Raw genomic sequence first — 17150 nt, forward strand, 5'->3', positions numbered from 1 at the left:
GCAGGGATGATATGTATACCTTGTGATTTGTCTTGGCAAAAATTGAAAAGGCACAAGGTCACAATATTGTGAATGAGAAATCATCTACATGCTATTAAAAAAATGTTATTTAAGATCATTCAATAATCCAAGTCACTCTTCTGAAAAGAGAGGCATTTATTTTTTTTAAAACAAGAATTCAGGTAGAAGTTTCACTTTAACACTCTCACACTAACCAGGGTGATAAATGGGGGCAGGATTTCACCACATTTAAGTCAATGGCCAACACCCACTGCCCAGCCCCCTCCCCCATCACTTCATTGTGACAAGGATTTCACCCCATGACTTTGGGGGAAAAAAAAATCTGATGGGGGGGTATTTTCATACGACCAACAAAAGTTTTAGTGATGTGGGTTATTGTCATCTCTAATCACAAAGGTTTTTTTATTATGACTTAATGTCAACATTTATTTTTGAAAGGTAAGATGGTTTTAAATGGTTGTATACTGCAAGAACTCAAGCCCTTAGAAGACCCAAATAAGTAGGTTCAATATTTTCTCCCTCCGTCAGCAAACATCTTAGGCAATTGTCCTTATATACTTAGTCAAGGGCTCACATACCATGTACTATTCTGCTAACCTGAATGAATATGACAAACTCCAGGAGATGAAACCTGAAGTAGCCTGGCCCATATACAGGTAATGCCTGTATACGGTATGATCTGGACCAACACACAGTAATCCAAAGCATTTTGGAATGCTATTTGGCTATTGCTTTTAAATTAGTGTCACGGGGAATTGCCTAAAACATTAATACTTACCATTTGAATCTTTCGCTGGATACTTACACTTAAGGAAAAATACTTATTTTACACTGGATCTGTCTCCAGGTTTAATTCAATCCAGTACATTTACCGGCACAAGAATTATCAGGAAGCATCTTTACCTAAAATCTAGAATCTTGTTCAATTCTATGGAAATGTTTACATACTAAAGATATTGAGAGGCCAAGCGCCAATATCATGCCTCACCCTATGCCCCGTGTATGCTGCAGGAAGATGCCATCTTTATGCAGCATTTTGCAAACTAACTTTATGCCCACTGTGACAGCATGGTACTGGAAGACTTATTAAATGTGGCAGTGTTCTTGCTTCTATGTGGATACAGCGTCTGACCACATTAAGGCAAACTAAAGTCAGACAGACACATCCCTCCTCTGTTCTGAATCCTGATTAGTTTGGATTAACAACAACTATGCCCAGCCACCTAAATTGTAGAGTAAGGGTCTTATTAGATAATTGTGGTCTAGAATAAGCTTTTCATTCTCCTTACTGCATCAATATGAAATTCCTTGAGTTTCGAGATTTGCTTACCTAGTTCATATCATATTGACTTTAATGTACATAAAACACTTCTGGCGAATCAGAGATGGTACTACAAGAAATATTAAGATCAAAAGGCAAAAAAAACCACCCCCAAACCATCACTTCACATTCATTTAAAAGGAAAAATCTTAGAGGTGCTACAGGAGAGAATTCGGATGATTATGAACATTATTTTGTAAACTGAATGATATGCGCTTTTATACGCTTTATCAATTAGAATCACAAAGCAATGTTATTAATTGTCACATTCCAAGAATGTGACAGACAAGTGCATTGCATTTGAACACCAAAACACATACAGGTTTATAAACAGCTGGAAAGGGTAAAATATTACATCTTTTAAATTTGCCAAATAATATTTACTGATTCTGTAACACAGCAGTAAAATATTATCCAGGTAAAACCCACAGAATACAGATTATAAACCAACGGAGGCAGAAATGGGCAACTGTCACAGTAATATAATATAGCAGAAAAATCAGCAGATACTTCTGGGGGAATATCAAAGTCCTGTAGAGACTTCACTACTGCCAATCTATTTAACACAGAATCCTCTCATATACCGTGGTGATGCATAAAACCCATAAAGATAGAAAGTAGTTTGGCAAATATGGGTTTCTGGAGATCATACAAGAATTGGAGGGGGTTGAGAGAGAACAAATTAAACCATCCCAATTCTGCTTGAAGCTTAATAGAAGTCATATTTAGTGTACGTAGTGAGCCTAAGTTTTTTGGCAGTAGCATTCTCTTACAGGCAAAATGAAGGTCAGACCAAACAGTGCCCCTGAGGATCTCCAGCTCTCTGTCAGAGAGACTGTAGCCATCATAATACATGCAACAGTTAACCTAGCCTTAAGAATGCCTGAAATTAGTTTGTTCTTTTAAGTGAGATTTGAGCAATTCAGATCACTACATACCTGTTTCCCGGCTAGGGGGACGTTCATGGCGAAGGAAGAAACGGACCTCGTTTCTCTGGACACCAAAGTGCTGCAGAATATCCAACATCCGCTCATTATCAGCTACAGGGCGCTCTGAAAAAGCATAACGCCAATACAGTAAAACGTCTTTCACATCCCTCCAATGCTTTTCATGACTCACATAAACACTCACCATAAACACTGTAGAGTGGGCGGGAGAAAAATCCCCAAAACTTTATTAACTGACACAATAACATGTATACATAGGAGTTGTACAGAGTGCGTTCCTGAAAATTCATAAGCACCTCTAAAAACAAGGAAGTAACCCACAAAAATCTGGTGCTATGAAAGAGGAGTGTGCAAACTGGCATCCCAGGCAATGCTGCAACTCAGGTGGTTGCCAGCAGATGGTCTATGGCTTTGCTCTATGGCAGGCTAGTGCTATATTTTGAAATCATTTGAGCTTTTTTAACATTTCAAGGAACCAATTTTAAGTTCCTTTTCCTCCAATTCCGTGGTACTTCAGATGAGACTATTTCTCTATGCCTTTAAAATGGCAACCAAAGGACTGGCAGGAGGCTAATCTTATGGAGAAGCTTTTGCTATCAATACCACCATGAATTAGGGTTAGTGGCCAAAAAAAGAAAGGGTGGCCAAAGAAAGGATTCTTCTTCCCTTAATTATACCAACAGATGGTGACTCACTGCTTGACTGCAGCTTTAAGCACGCAAGTTCAGGTAAAGACTTTTGGGATAAGTATTCAAGTCCTATTTTTTTAGGATATCAATAACCCAGGTCAAAATGTGCAAGCTTGTATGCTTGACACTATCTGCCTAAATCCAGAATTAAAAAGCTATTCAACCCTTAAGAGTTTATATCAATATAGAAAGTTTTTGAACCCCTTTAATATATTAAAATCTTCCTATAACCTTTGAATTTTAAAGGTACACATGACACAAAACTCACAATACATATATGTTATTGGACACTAATAATGTCTCTTCTATGACTTGTCTGGGGGGGGAGGATCCTACAACAAAAGCAGTATGGACAAAAAAAAAGGCTCTGTGGTGACCAGTTCATCCATCTTTTCCTGATGTGCCCCAAGTTACTCATGCTCATTAGTAAAAGCTGTTGGGCCTAACCTTAAAACAGCGTACACCAGCCAAGCTCCACTGACTTCAGCAGAGTTATGCTGATTTACATCAGCCACTAATCTGGCACAATACCTCTGAAAGCAGAAATTGGTGCCAATTTTATTTCCTGCTAGCTCGTATGCATTTTGGATGATGCCAGGCTTAATTTTTGATGATTCTGAAAAGGCCAAACACTTAACATCTCGGATTCATGCCTCAGAGAGAAAACAAAGGAGGAGGATAAGGCAGCAATAGGAAGTCTGAGTTCACGGGGCAAGTATCCAAGAGGCTGCTAATTCTTCTAAATAATTTTGCTTTAAAAGGTTGTAGATTATATATATAGCTTTTTTAAAATTAATGTTCCCATTCCTGCTCCCCGCTTCCACAACCAGAAATCAGACCTTTTAAATACATACATATATAGTTTCAAGTCCATCATTCTTTGGCCCTTTGACTCCTACACGATTTTTAGAGTGACCAATCCTTGACCCAGTGGAATACCTTCGTGCATGCTACCTCCATCTACCTGTTCTCTCCCTCCCTAGCATATTTTTCCCTTGCAATTTTACCACTCTTTCATGACTGGGGATTTAGAGGTGGAAAGTGCTTAGATTGACTCAGGGCTGCCCAGAGGATTCAGGGGGCCTGGGGCAAAGCAATTTCGGGGACCTCTTCCATCAAAAAAATTACAATACTATATTCTCGTGGGGGCCTCTGTGAGGCCCGGCACAAATTGCCCCACTTGCTCTTTCCCCCGTCCCCGCCCCCCATGGGCGGCCCTGGGAAAAATAAACCTTCTGCATCTCGGCACAAACCCAGTTTTGAGAAAACTTCTTTACAAGGTATCACTGGTTCTCAGCATTAGCTAGTGCTAAAAGGCACTAAAGCTCATTAAAAGTGTTGGACAAATATGTGCCGTCAAAACTGTTTCTGGATTGAAAACTAGGGAGTTTTAAAAAGCAGAAAAAAATCACAGATAATGTCTGCTTTCCTTCAAAATTTGTTGTGGTTTTTTTAATTGAAAAGCTGAAATTAGTCTGCCATAACCTGAATATGGTTTGGGGTTTCAGAAGTGTGTGGCCAAATATCTGCTGCTTGCTGTGTTTGATTGTTTAAAGAAACAATAAAAAAATTCTGCTTAAAAAAAAATCCAGAACTTTTGAACCACCTCAGCTTGTGACCAAACGCCTGAGCCCATCCAGTCAGAGATTTTTCCAGGTTTCTGATACTCTGCTGGCTTCCTTGACTCATATCTGTCTCCATAACTTTGGGTTCATTTAGGTTAGAATATAAGAACAGCCATACTGGGTCAAACCAAAGGTCCATCCAGCCCAGTATCCTGTCTACCGACAATGGGCAATGCCAAGTGCCGCAGAGAGAGAAACCTAACAGGTAATGATCAAGTGATCTCTCTCCTGCCATCCATCTCCACCCTCTGACAAACAGAGGCTACGGACACCATTCCTTACCCATCCTGGCTAATAGCCATTGATGGACTTAACCTCCATGCATTTAGCTGTTTCCTAGAGACTGGCTCCCTGGGGTCCCTCATAAACTGGAGACGGTTACTGTGCGTTTGTCTTTAGTATAGCTTATGTACATCCTCCACGAACTGAGCATTTGAGCTTGTTCCAAATCTGGGATGAGCCTATGTTGTGAAAACTGAAATGCTCAAAATAGCACATGCATGTGAATAGACATAGGGTTTTAAAATTAAATTACCCAAGGGGTTCTCAAACTGGGGGTCGGGACGCCTCAGGGGGTCACGAGGTTATTACTGGGGGTCGTGAGCTGTCAGCCTCCACCTCAAATCCTGCTTTGCCTCCAGCATTTATAATAGTGTTAAATATATTTTTAAAAGTATTTTTAATTTATAAAGGGGGGGTCACACTCACAGGTTTGCTATGTGAAAGGAGTCACCAGTACAAAAGTTTGAGAACCACTGAATTAACCCCCCTGGAGCCTCAGGAAATGTAGTCGGGGGGGGGGTCCTCCCTTGTTAGGGTTGGGAAGGAGGTAGGTGGTGTAGGATATTGCTCTTCTCATGTGATCCCTCCCCCAGTGGCTAATTTTAAATGAAGCTACCCTCCCCTTACATGAATCTCCCTATGGCACTGAAATTAAATACAGACTATAATTTGGCATTTGAGAAGTGAAAGAGATGGTAACCCTAATGGAAAAGCTAACAGCTTGGCTCTTCTGCAAGTCTCAAACTGCTGAATGAGCTTTAGGGTAGGGAAGGCTATGCCTCCCAAACAGCCTGGCCCTGCCCCCTATCTGACCCCCTCCCACTTCCTGCTCCCCACTGACTGCCCCCCTCAGAATCCCTGACCCAGCCTGTTCCTGCTCTGAGCGGGGCGGAGCTCAGGTACCCTGCTGAAGCCACGCTGCAGCTGTCCGGGACGCTGCTGGATGAGCTGAGGCTCTGAGAGAGGGGAGGGGAGGAGACAGGGCCGGGTGGGGCTGGGAAGGGAGCCTCAGCCATGCTCATGGGGGCCCCTGCAGAGCCCGGGGCCTGGGGCACATTGCCCCACTTGCACCCCCCTCCCCCTCAGGCAGCCCTGGATTGACATAGAGTCCTCCCATCTTTGAATGTGAGCAATGATTTTTTTTTAATTTAATTTTCCTAGATAAAAACCACATAAATGGTTAAGAATTATTTAAAGAATACATAAGAATAGCAGTGTTGTCCAAGCCTCATCCACACTAGGACAAGAAAAAAAAAAAAAAAAAAAAAAAAAAAAAAGCTTGTGTTTACAATGCGTTAGCAATGTAAAATCCTAGCATAGACACAACAAGCTGTAGTTTTACCTCAATGTACCCAGCTGAGGTAAACTTTAGCTTAGGATTCATCTTGATAGAGCTGATCAAGGTAAGGCTACAACTTTCCTTGTCTATACTAGGCTTTTTACAACAACAATATATTAAATACCTTGTATAAACAGTTTTTTTTCCCTGAGCACAGACAATGTGGAACTTCCATTATTATTTATAATTTATATATTATGGCAGCACTCAAAGGGCCCCAATCAAGATCAAGGCCCCATTGCCCTGGGTGCTGTACAAACCATAGGAAAAAGAATGTCCCTGGCCTGAACACCTTACACTCTAGAAGACAAGAGCAAATATCAGATATGAATGATGTGATATAAAACATACAAGTAAATGTCCATAATGGAAGCAATTTTTTGTTGCTATTGGATTTAGAATTTGCTGTTTTTACATTCAAGGCAGAGATGAGGCTGAGGAGGGCAATGATTTAAGTTAGGAAGCATTTCATCTTGAATAGAGTTTTTCTTTTTTTAAGCCTAAATCTCTGAGGTAAAATGTTAATTTTAGACAAAAGGAATTTGTGGTGTTACGCATGAATGCCCCCTTATAAAACTTAAAAAGTGAACACAGATACATTAGTATCTGAATGGCTTCTTTCACAATATAAAAAGGATTTCTTTAAATGAAAATTCCTTGGCTATGTTGAAGCCGTCTAGGAGGGAAAATATCTGGAGTCACTGTCGGAAGAGATTAGATTTACAGTATAAGCAACTAGGTCACTGTTACAGAAAAAGCAGTCTCCCAGCGGTTACTTGTCTAGACAGCTAGAAAAGCTCTTCATCTGTTAAACCTCAATGCAAAAAAGGTACTGCTGTCAGAGTCACATCTTCCTAAAACAAAGAATATATAAAAGGCTGATGAGGCACATTCCTAGGGAACTAGGCAATACTTCGATCAGAACTGCGTAATCAAAATAAAGAAGATGCCCTTTAAACAAGGATGCTGTCATCACTTCACTGGTAAATTCAAGGAACGTCAAAACAGATTTTTCAAGTTCTAATAGAAATCAAACACAAACTACCCAAGGACAGGACAAAGAGGATCATTCAGAAGTCTTCTGTTTTCACTTCTTCCTCCCTTGTATCTAAAAGCCATGTAACGTACATACTCCTTCCTTTTAATTACTTTTCTCGGTAATTAAGGAAGTAGAAACAGTTTTCCTGGTCAAAACCAGTGATCTAGTAGCAGGGTATATGATGCCACCAGGGGATCACAGTTTATTAAAGCTTGGCCTCCTGTTCCTCAAAACCAAAAGAGAATGGGAGCACTGTGGAGATAGTATGTATAGCTCCTGCAGAAAGAGCCCCTTATGTCAATTTCCAGCAAATCTACTCGCCAACACTCACAAGAGATTTAATAGGCTCCAGGAACAGAAGCCAAAACTCCCTGAACCAGAGAAAAGTTTGTTGTAACATGTGGCCAGACAAAAGAGAAGAAAAGGAAGTGATACCCAAAGAGCACCCCAGTAATTTAATTTGGACAGCACTTATTTTTCAAAATGCACCTCAGTTTTTGTTTCTTCATCAGCTGTGGAAGAGCCTGTCTCCCGGTTTGTTTTTTTAGTCACTTTACAGTTTTAATAACTATATTTATATAGCAGCCTGCCACTGAAAGCAATTTTTCTAAACTGTCTAGCTCCTAAATCTCTGCAAAATAAAGTGGACTTATTGTGCACAGCCTCATCTTAAAGGTGAAACGAGTTGAACAGCAATTTTCTCACAGGATAAAATGTGATGCACTTGAAATAATTGCAGTTGGCCACTACTGGTGGCACATTAGCTGTTTTGGGTCAAATATATCCCTTTCTAAATGTGTTTCTACTTCATACTGCACTAAAGCATTTTTTTTTTTTTGGTCTTACACCATTTTCATTCATACATTAATAGATTCCAAGGCCAGAAGGGGCCATTGTGATCATCCCGTGACACCTTAGGCCATAGAATGTCTCAAAATAATTCCTAGAACAGATCTTTTAAAAAAAAAAAATCTTTATTTTTAAATGGTCAGTGATGGAGAATCCACCATAGCTGATTGGTTAAAAATTTACACCTTGTTTAAATTATTTGTTAGGAAATGCAGTCTGAAACATGCAGATAGCTTTTATATTTGTGACCAGTAAATACTGGCTTTGTACAAAGGTAAGCAAATACTTGTGTTGAAAAACTAATACAAAATTACATTAGTAAACACAAGAGTTCCCAGGAGAATATAGGGTATTAGTTCAAATTCCCGCCTTCCCATAAAAAAAACAAATTTCACTTGCCTCTCCTTACAAAAGAGAATACGCCATAGATACCAGCTTTATTTTTATATGGCTTATGACCACAGCTGTACAAACAGCATTTAGACACCACAAGGATAGGTGATGCATAAAACCACACACATAGGTAATTGCTTTGTTTGTTTCTGCATCTCTTCTTGGAAAGTGCATTGGTCTCTGTTACCTAGTCTTTAAAGGATCTCTCTCCAGAGTACAACAGATACAGCTAATGACCAGATTTTACAAATAAAAAACTCTTTATGTTTTATGGCCCTGAGTCTGCAAACAGAGGGAAGAAGACCCATTGTTTTTTTGTTTGTTTTTTTTAAACAAAATAATAAAAGAATGTGCTGCTTGTTTTAAAGGTTAGAAATATGAGGAACGCCAAGTCTGATCTTCCCTGATTTTGCTGGAGAACCCTTCAGGCTCTCAGAGCATGAGTATTGTTAAGTCTCATGACTTAAAAATTCAACTCCCACCTTTTCATTTAACAGTCATCCTGTCTCCAAAATGTTCATGAGGCATTGGAATTACATAAACCCCCAGAACACATTAAACCATCTGTTTAAAATCCCTTCCCCTGTCAGTTGCTCAGCGTTCAATCTCTAGACCCACAGGAGTCACATTTCTCCAGTCTCACAGAGTCTTGCATATATAGCATGTATTTCCAATGAAGAGCTTAACAGAAAGGAAGGCAAATGGTAAACTCTTCAGGGCAGGGACTATCCCTATGCTGTATGTCTGTACAGTGCCTACCACAATGGGGCCTTGGACTCTAGGTGCTATGGTAAACAACAATAAAAGCAAACAAAGGATATCGAATGATCACAAAAGAGGCATCTCTCATACCTGAGCCAAACCATACTTCAGCAAGGTGGCAGTCACTCTCCCCAGGCTCTTTACACAGCTCCACCACATCTCTGCAAGTGGTTTCAGGTGTAATTGGCACCTCAGTGAAGTGTTGTTCATTATTACTGAGGTACACAGTAAGAAACATCTGGAAGAGATAAAGATAATGGCACACAGTCAGTAGAATACACAAGGTAGGTTGCATGCCACACCCATGTCCTTATTATTAAGTTCATCACTCTCAGCCTAAAGCGATTGGCACCATTCATTAGTGACCACTGGACGTACACAGTCCTAATCAAAAATTCACAGAAAAATACTGAGCAAAATGAGATGCTAGGGAAGTCACTTTCTGTTTATGTAAACAGGCTACGTGTTTCAGACAATCTGTATTATATATTGCATCCCAAGCCCTTTTTGAGATATTAGAGTTCTGAAAAAAAATAAAAATCTGGAGATGCATGTTTTCAGGCCAAGAGTTGAAAGATGCGAAGCATCAGAACGCTGTGTGTGTCACTCTAAGGTACCTACACGCTGATTTGATGTAGAAGCAGAAACAGTCCCCTACCGTTCAGAAGTGTTCTTAACCAGGAACAACTTCCCATGAAGGAGAACAAAGGTAATTAAAGTCTGGAGAAAGATCTACTTGATAAGAAATGACAGTGGAAGCTAATATTTTCAATTTATATAGCACTTGTCACTCGAGGATCTCCTACAGATAGCATAACTCAATTTATTATGCCCTTAAACATTCCCTGTATGCATACAAAGGTCCCAGCAAATGCAGTCAAAAGTGAAATGTGCTTCAAATCTCATCTAGCCTCCTCTCTTAGGCCACGTCCAGACTAGGAATTAAAATCGATTTTAGATACGCAACTTCAGCTACGAGAATAACGTAGCTGAAGTCGAATTTCTAAAATCGAGGTACTCACCAGTCTGGACGGCGCGGCATCGATGTCCGCGGCTCTCCGCGTCGATTCCGGAACTCCGTTCGGATTGATGGAGTTCCGGAATCGATGTAAGCGCGCTCGGGGATCGATACACCGCGTCCAGACTAGACGCGATATATCGATCCCCGAGCAATCGATTTTAACCCGCCGATGCCGCGGGTTAGTCTGGACGAGGGCTTAGCAACTCACTGATCTTTGATTAGGATTATTCAATACAAAAAAGTTAAACAGCTACCTGCTCCTCTTTGCTGTTATTGCTCTACTCTCTGCAATAGAAAGCTCAGATCTTTTAAAAAAAATTAAGAACTATAGCCTAATTTTCAGTGAAGATGACTTCAGTGGGAGCTGTGGATGATGAGCATCTCTGAAAACAAGGCAGTCAGTTTGTTGTTTACTACTATTTTAGAATTAAATTATAAATGTAAGAAGCTGACTCAAAAATTAAATAGGTTTATTTTGTCCCTGGAGCTACTCTGAATTTTGATTTCAATACTAGCTGAAAGACAAACTTCCAAAATCATAAATCTGTCAAATGTCTTCACAACAGCAATTACTCTGCTAAACCAATTGAACATTTTAATTGTAGGTCTCCTAGCAAAATATGTTCCAAGTCAACAAAAAGACTGGATCTTGGAAGCCAGCCATGTTTATTCTCTCCCCCGCTTCCCTAAAGCTACGTTAAAGTCATATGGGGTAAAAGTGGACAGGCGAAGATTCTTTATGAACAATAGTTTAAAGATTCAAAATATGCTGGGCCTGAACTATGACTCAAGCAAAGTACAATGGAAATGTTTGTTTCCCTCTAACTTTAAAAAGTGAGCTATTACATCATGTACTTATTCAGTTTTCTGTAGATACAGTAGGCCAAACTCAGGCCTGGCGTCACTGTACTCACTAGAGACAAATTTGGCCCATCATACTGAGGACTTAAAATCTGTTGAGGAAAGGATGATGAACATAGTTTAAGGTGTGCATTTGTCTGAGAAAGATCTTGTTTACTTTGTCAATGATCTTTCAAATGCCTGGGTTCCTTTCCCTCTTCCCCCCAAACAAGTAGCAGCAGCCACCATCTTATTTACCCAAAAAACTGTCCAATTAAAGATACTGGAAATACTTTAATTGACTTCAAACACTACAGTATACAATATTTCTTGTTATACAGTCACCTGGAGTGGGTATGTTGAATGGCCAGCTCCTAAACTACTAGTAAGGAAACTGATGGGACTGTACCCAGTATCGACAGCCCAGTAGGTCTACAGTTCCTGGTACAGCTCCCTGAAGCAGTGACATCTGAGAAATTTCAAAAGGCCTTCTGCAAGCAGTAAGAGAGCTAAAAGAAACTGAGGAAAAAGAGCTCGCAACTCCCATAATTCTTAAGGGAACTCCCATAAATACCCTGGCACCATTTCTTAGTCATTGCATCACAGCGAAAGCAAGGGAAAAAGGTATGTGGGATGAGGAACAGAAAGGAAGTGAAGGGACAAGATAGATAAAACCAAGTAGGGAGAGTGTGTGAAATGCACAGTTGGCAATAATGAACGTGTGGTACTGAAGGAATGAGGAGAAAGGGGAAAAAGGAAGGAAAAGTGGTGAGAGATTCCACTCATCGGTTTTAAGATGAAATTCAGGAAGTAATTCATTTCCCACACAGAGAAAGGACGTTGTGAGCCCTGAAGCCCCTTCTCCTTCTCTCTCCTGCCCTTGGTCAGAAGCAGCTACACCTCTACCCCGATATAATGTAACTGGATAAAACAGGAATTTGGATATAATGCAGTAAAGCAGTGGGGAGCCCCAGGCCTTTTAAAGGGCCGCCCGAGCCCCGCTGTTTTACCACATTATATCTGACTTCGTGTGGAGCCCCAGGCCTTTTAAATCACCTCCGGGGAAGCCAGTCCAGTCCAGCGCAGCATACCGGCTCTTGCCGCTACGCCGTACCAGATATAACACAGACTCACCTATAAGGTGGTGAGACTTTTTGGCTCCCGAGGACTACGTTATATCAGGGTAGAGGTGTAGTAAGTTCATGTTACATGCCAGCAGTGTATGCAGCCATACAGCCAAGGACTCTTGGTTGAAATGCCGAGCGCTACTGGGGGCACGTTTCCATGTAGACAAGAGGTGTGTTACAGGTATGCTAAGGGGATCACACGGTGGTTAGCATTCCATATTTATCTAATGAGGCCTCATCATGACTCTTTGTGCAGTTTATGGGAAAGTGCCAATGACGTGTCAATGGTAGTTAGGGGGCAAATCTATTCTCTCCCATAGGTTCTATTTAAAGCTTTCAAATTGAAGTTTTGAAGTTCAATTTTAAATTTACAACAATGCTCAATGACAAAACTCTAAACACACATTTATACACACTATTTTAAGGAGAGTTTGGAGGTGGGAAGTGACATTCCACCAGGCAGCGCTACCACGTAAACACAGACACAGAACCAGAAACAGTTTTGTTTTCCTTAAACTCGGCCAGCTTTGCAGCTGCAGTGAAAACCTGGAGTTTTACAGGAATGTACAATACACCATCTTTTGTAGCATTAGCCCATGACTGCCCCCACCACTTCACACTTAAAATGACTGCACATAACTATCTCCCAGTTCCTGTGTATCTGCAAAACCTGCTGCATCTGGGGACATTTGTTTTCAGTGATTCACTTTCAGCTGGGAATGTTTTTCATTAAAACGAGCATAATCATGGGTATTATGTGGAACCTCAGACAGCCAACCTAATAAAAGATTATTCACTCCTCAAATGAGCATAACTAACTCCCACTGCTAATCTTGAGGTTTACATACACACTCTGAACAGTTGCCTGTAAGGATCACAAGTTGCCATCTATGCCCTGAAAATCCCAGATAAACTGAACTACTTTACCAGGTGTCCAACCTCCCCTAGTGATGACTATGTCCAGAATATTTGTATTAAATAACAAACTGAAAGTGTATTCCCAGAGTGACATCAAGTAATTAACTAAAGTGTTTGGATCAGCCCCAAGGATGTGGCAGGGGGCATGGCCTACCCAACTATCTGCTGTTCTGATGTGTGCCACCCCTTCCCTGCTGCTGCTATTCAGCAGCTGCCACACAAGCCACCTACTAGATCACAGAGGAGGGAAGCGAAAGCAGCATTGGCTGCTCTGATTGCCTGGTAGGCTGTATAAACACCAGGAAGAGCAGGGTAAGAGCTTGTCTGGCTCTGCCTGAGCCTAAAAGGAGTATCTAGCAAAGTCGGCTGTCCTCCCGATCACTGCAACCTACAACAGCACAGAACAGGGCAAGGGCAAAGCTAAGAATCAGAAACCTTTTATAGCTCCTTGATTCACTGCTTTGGCATGGGTTATAGTAGCCTGGTGGCTGCTCTAACTTGCACAAGATGGCAAGGCTTCCCAAGAGACCACATACCAGCAGGGGACAGCTGACATGCAGCGTGCACCAGCCACTCTCCCAACCCAACTCTTGACATGCTGCTCCATAACCCAGCGTGGCCCCTAGACAGAGGCTGAGGGGAGAGAGGCATGGGAGTGGAGTAAACTGGCACCATATCCACTGGGGAATCCACAGCAAAGGATGTTTGGGTGCTCTGTACAACTTAATTGGCATAAATGGACCATAAGAGGCCAGAGAGCCTGCCCCAAAGTATTGACTGTAGTCCTTGACCTTCTTGAAATATGTTTGGCCCCAAAACTCAAGAGATTGGACACCACCTTTCTAAATGGGCATGAGTTACTACGACAAAAGAAAAGCAACTTGTAACAAGTAAACCAAATCAGTCTGAGGAAATGGAGGAGAACAGTCAGATCCTCAAATGCTATTACAGACAATATCCAATGACGCTGAAAGCTCTGACAATTGCAAGTAGCTCTGTGCCAAGTTTAATCTTGTTCCACCTTTTGGGGACTGATTTTTCAGAAGTGTTGACACTCCAAAACTCCAACTGAAGTCAAAGGGAGCTCCAGGTGCTGGGCCTCACTGAACATCAGGCTCTGAAATTCTCTGTTTTGCTAATATCCTCTGTTGGGATAAAGATATGTTACTTCTGGATGTGTCCTGCAGTTCAATTTCTAGTTTGTTTGGACACCTGAAGACAATCTCTTTCCACAGATATCCATTTAAATATGGAGGAATGTGTTCTGGTCACCAGTGGGGACAGGATCAACCATGCTCAATACGTGGTGGCAGGTATTAAAAAGGACAGATCAATAACACTTTGCCTTGTCTACACCAGTGTCTAAGATGTGTAGAATCATCCGATTTTCTAGCATAGACAGGACCTGCGTGGACTTGAGTGTACAGAGTGTTATTTGCCATTTATTTTGTTCTACTCCTTGGACAATCATGACTGAATATTTTGCTTTGTTTTTTGTGACTGATAAAGAGGTTTTAAAATGTAAAAGTGTTGGATCCCAGCAGTGTAGCTCGTGGCATATTCACCAGACACTGGAGATGGGTGGTAGATCTAGCAATGCAGGATCCTGCACGGTTTACCATACATTTCAGCTGACAGTACTGTCCAGCCTAGAAAATAAACTTCGCAATTATGGAACCTCCAGCAAAGGAGGCACTTTAATCTGATGCACCAAGGACACTGGAGGGAACATGTGCAGTTTCACTTCAGCCAGAGATCATTTTTCAAGCAGGTATACGTATCTTCAGAAATGCAAATGAAATGCACAACTCATAAGTGTTGAGATGGCAAAGCAAAGTAAATATTTATAAAGAAGAACATTTCACATCTCTACAAAAGAATGGACCAGATTCAGAGGCAAATCTAAGGGAATCCAAATTGGTGTAAATTACACCTTCTAGTCCCATCATCATGAGTTGCAGCATTTGATTCCAATCCATGTAATTTACACATCATCTCTGTATATAACCCACTAAATTTGACTCATAACACCCACTCAAGAGGCCGGAAAGGGAGGTAGTGTGGCAGTACAAGCAATTAGAAAAAGAGGATGTAAGAAGGTGTATATTGAACCAGGCCACACCCTACTTTAAAATTTCACCCTCTTCTGTCTCATCAGCATGCAAGTTACATCCACATAAACTTCCTGAGATTCACCTCTGAATCCCTCCCCCCCCCTTTTTTTTTTTTCAATTCAGTGACAGTATCATTTCAGACAAGTTCTTTTCTACACCTCTACCTCGATATAACGCTGTCCTCGGGAGTCAAAAAAATCTTACCATGTTATAGGTGAAACCGCATTATATCAAACTTGCTTTGATCCACCAGAGTGCGCAGTCTCCCCTCCCCCTGGAACACTATAGTTTAATACAGCACATATACTTCTTCCCAGCTCTCAACATTTGTGGATAACTATTTTTATTTCTTAAAAAGAGTTGCTGAGCTCTGCTTAAATGCAGATCTGCATGCCCACAAAGGGTTTTAACTACAGCTCTGTCACTTTAAAGAACAGAATCAGTTTTCCTAAGTGCTATTAAGTGAAAGTTCAAGTAGCTGAAGAGATATTTGCAGTATGTAGTTTATTGGCCATTCACCTGAGCAGATAGGATGGTATGCTCAGAACCAGCTGTGTTTTCCTGTGTCAGAGGATATTACTATAATGATTGAAGTGTACTGGAGAAACTAAGGGAAAAAGAAATACACTTAGCTAAGAGATGGACAATTGGTCTGACCCACTATGGCCGTCCTGAAGTTCTTAACTTTGGCAGGGTCCCTTGTCAAGGGCCTGGGTTTTCCTTCCTTTACGCTCCAAAAAAAAAAAAAAAAAAAAAAATGGTGGCAAAAATCTTCAAATTTGTAAAGTTGTTCCATCAGATAATTTCACATCAATATTTTAAACTAAATCTTCAGTTATACCAAGTACTTTAAATCTTTAAGTGCATGTGTTGACTGGAAAACTCAATTACTATGCAGCTTCTCTGACAGCACGGATTAGGTAATTCCTGAAACTAACCTAAGTAAAAAGGACAGTCTGTACTTTCCCACAGGTTCTAGTCAAAGCTCTTATGCAGAAACTTTGAAGTTCAGCCTTTAATTAGCAGCAACCTTTTGAGACAACACACACACACACACACACTAAACATATATATCTCACACAAAACACTACGTTCAAATATAGAGTTCATTAATGGCCTTAAATTCCCTACATAAATATTGTTTGCAGCATTGTTGTAGATATGATGGTCCCAGAATATGAAAGAGAAAAGGTGGGTATGGTAATATCTTTTGTTGAACCCACTTGTGTTGGTGAAAGAGACCAGCTTGAGACATAAATATGTTACTTCTGGATGGGTCTTGCAATTCAATTTCTTGTTTGGACACCTAAAGACAGTCTCCTCCTACAGATATCCATTCAAGAGCAGGGGAATGTGTTTTGGTCCCTGGTGGAGACAGGAACAACCATGGTCAACACCTGGTGGCTTTTGAGCTTGTCTTTTTCACCAACACAAGTTGATCCAAGAAAAGATATTATCTCACCCACCTGATCTCGCTACAAAAAATAATGAAATTCAGGGTTAACTCTTTAACCTAGCCCTGTTCTGCCCAGGTATAATGCAGCACAAATGGTATAAGAGGCAATAACACATTCCACTTACATAGCACCTATCATCTAAGCACTTTACAAACAATAAGCCTCAACACAAACCGGCAAGCAAGTTATCTGGTCATTTTACAGATGAGAAAACTGAGGCACACAACTAATTGGCAGAGATACAAGAACCCAGCAGACCCAAGAGAACACTACCTCTCTATAAAAAGCATGAACTATTTTAATACTGTGAATGAGTCCAAGTGAGTGATGTCATTTCAGCATTCAACTCTGAGGTTTTTCTTCTTTGTGAGTTTAAGACACACCCTTAACTTTAATATTCTTAAAC

General features: G+C 40.8%; 1 protein-coding gene across 3 annotated transcripts in view; it reads right to left on the reverse strand.

Moving 5' to 3' along the window:
* Nucleotides 1-17150, reverse strand: part of TP53BP2 (tumor protein p53 binding protein 2) — a 61916-nt gene that overhangs the window by 29475 nt on the left and 15291 nt on the right. For 2 of the 3 annotated variants that reach the window (XM_050948435.1, XM_050948436.1), the window contains exons 2-3: nucleotides 9358-9505; nucleotides 2281-2394 (exon numbers count right to left, since the gene is read on the reverse strand). In XM_050948435.1, the coding sequence (XP_050804392.1) occupies nucleotides 2281-2394; nucleotides 9358-9505 (262 nt within the window). Of the gene's footprint in view, nucleotides 1-2280; nucleotides 2395-7000; nucleotides 7079-9357; nucleotides 9506-17150 lie in introns of those variants that run through there. The other variant, XM_050948437.1, reaches the window with a different exon arrangement.

This window comes from Gopherus flavomarginatus, chromosome 4, assembly GCF_025201925.1.
Source record: "Gopherus flavomarginatus isolate rGopFla2 chromosome 4, rGopFla2.mat.asm, whole genome shotgun sequence".
In the NCBI taxonomy this organism is placed as follows: domain Eukaryota; kingdom Metazoa; phylum Chordata; order Testudines; family Testudinidae; genus Gopherus; species Gopherus flavomarginatus.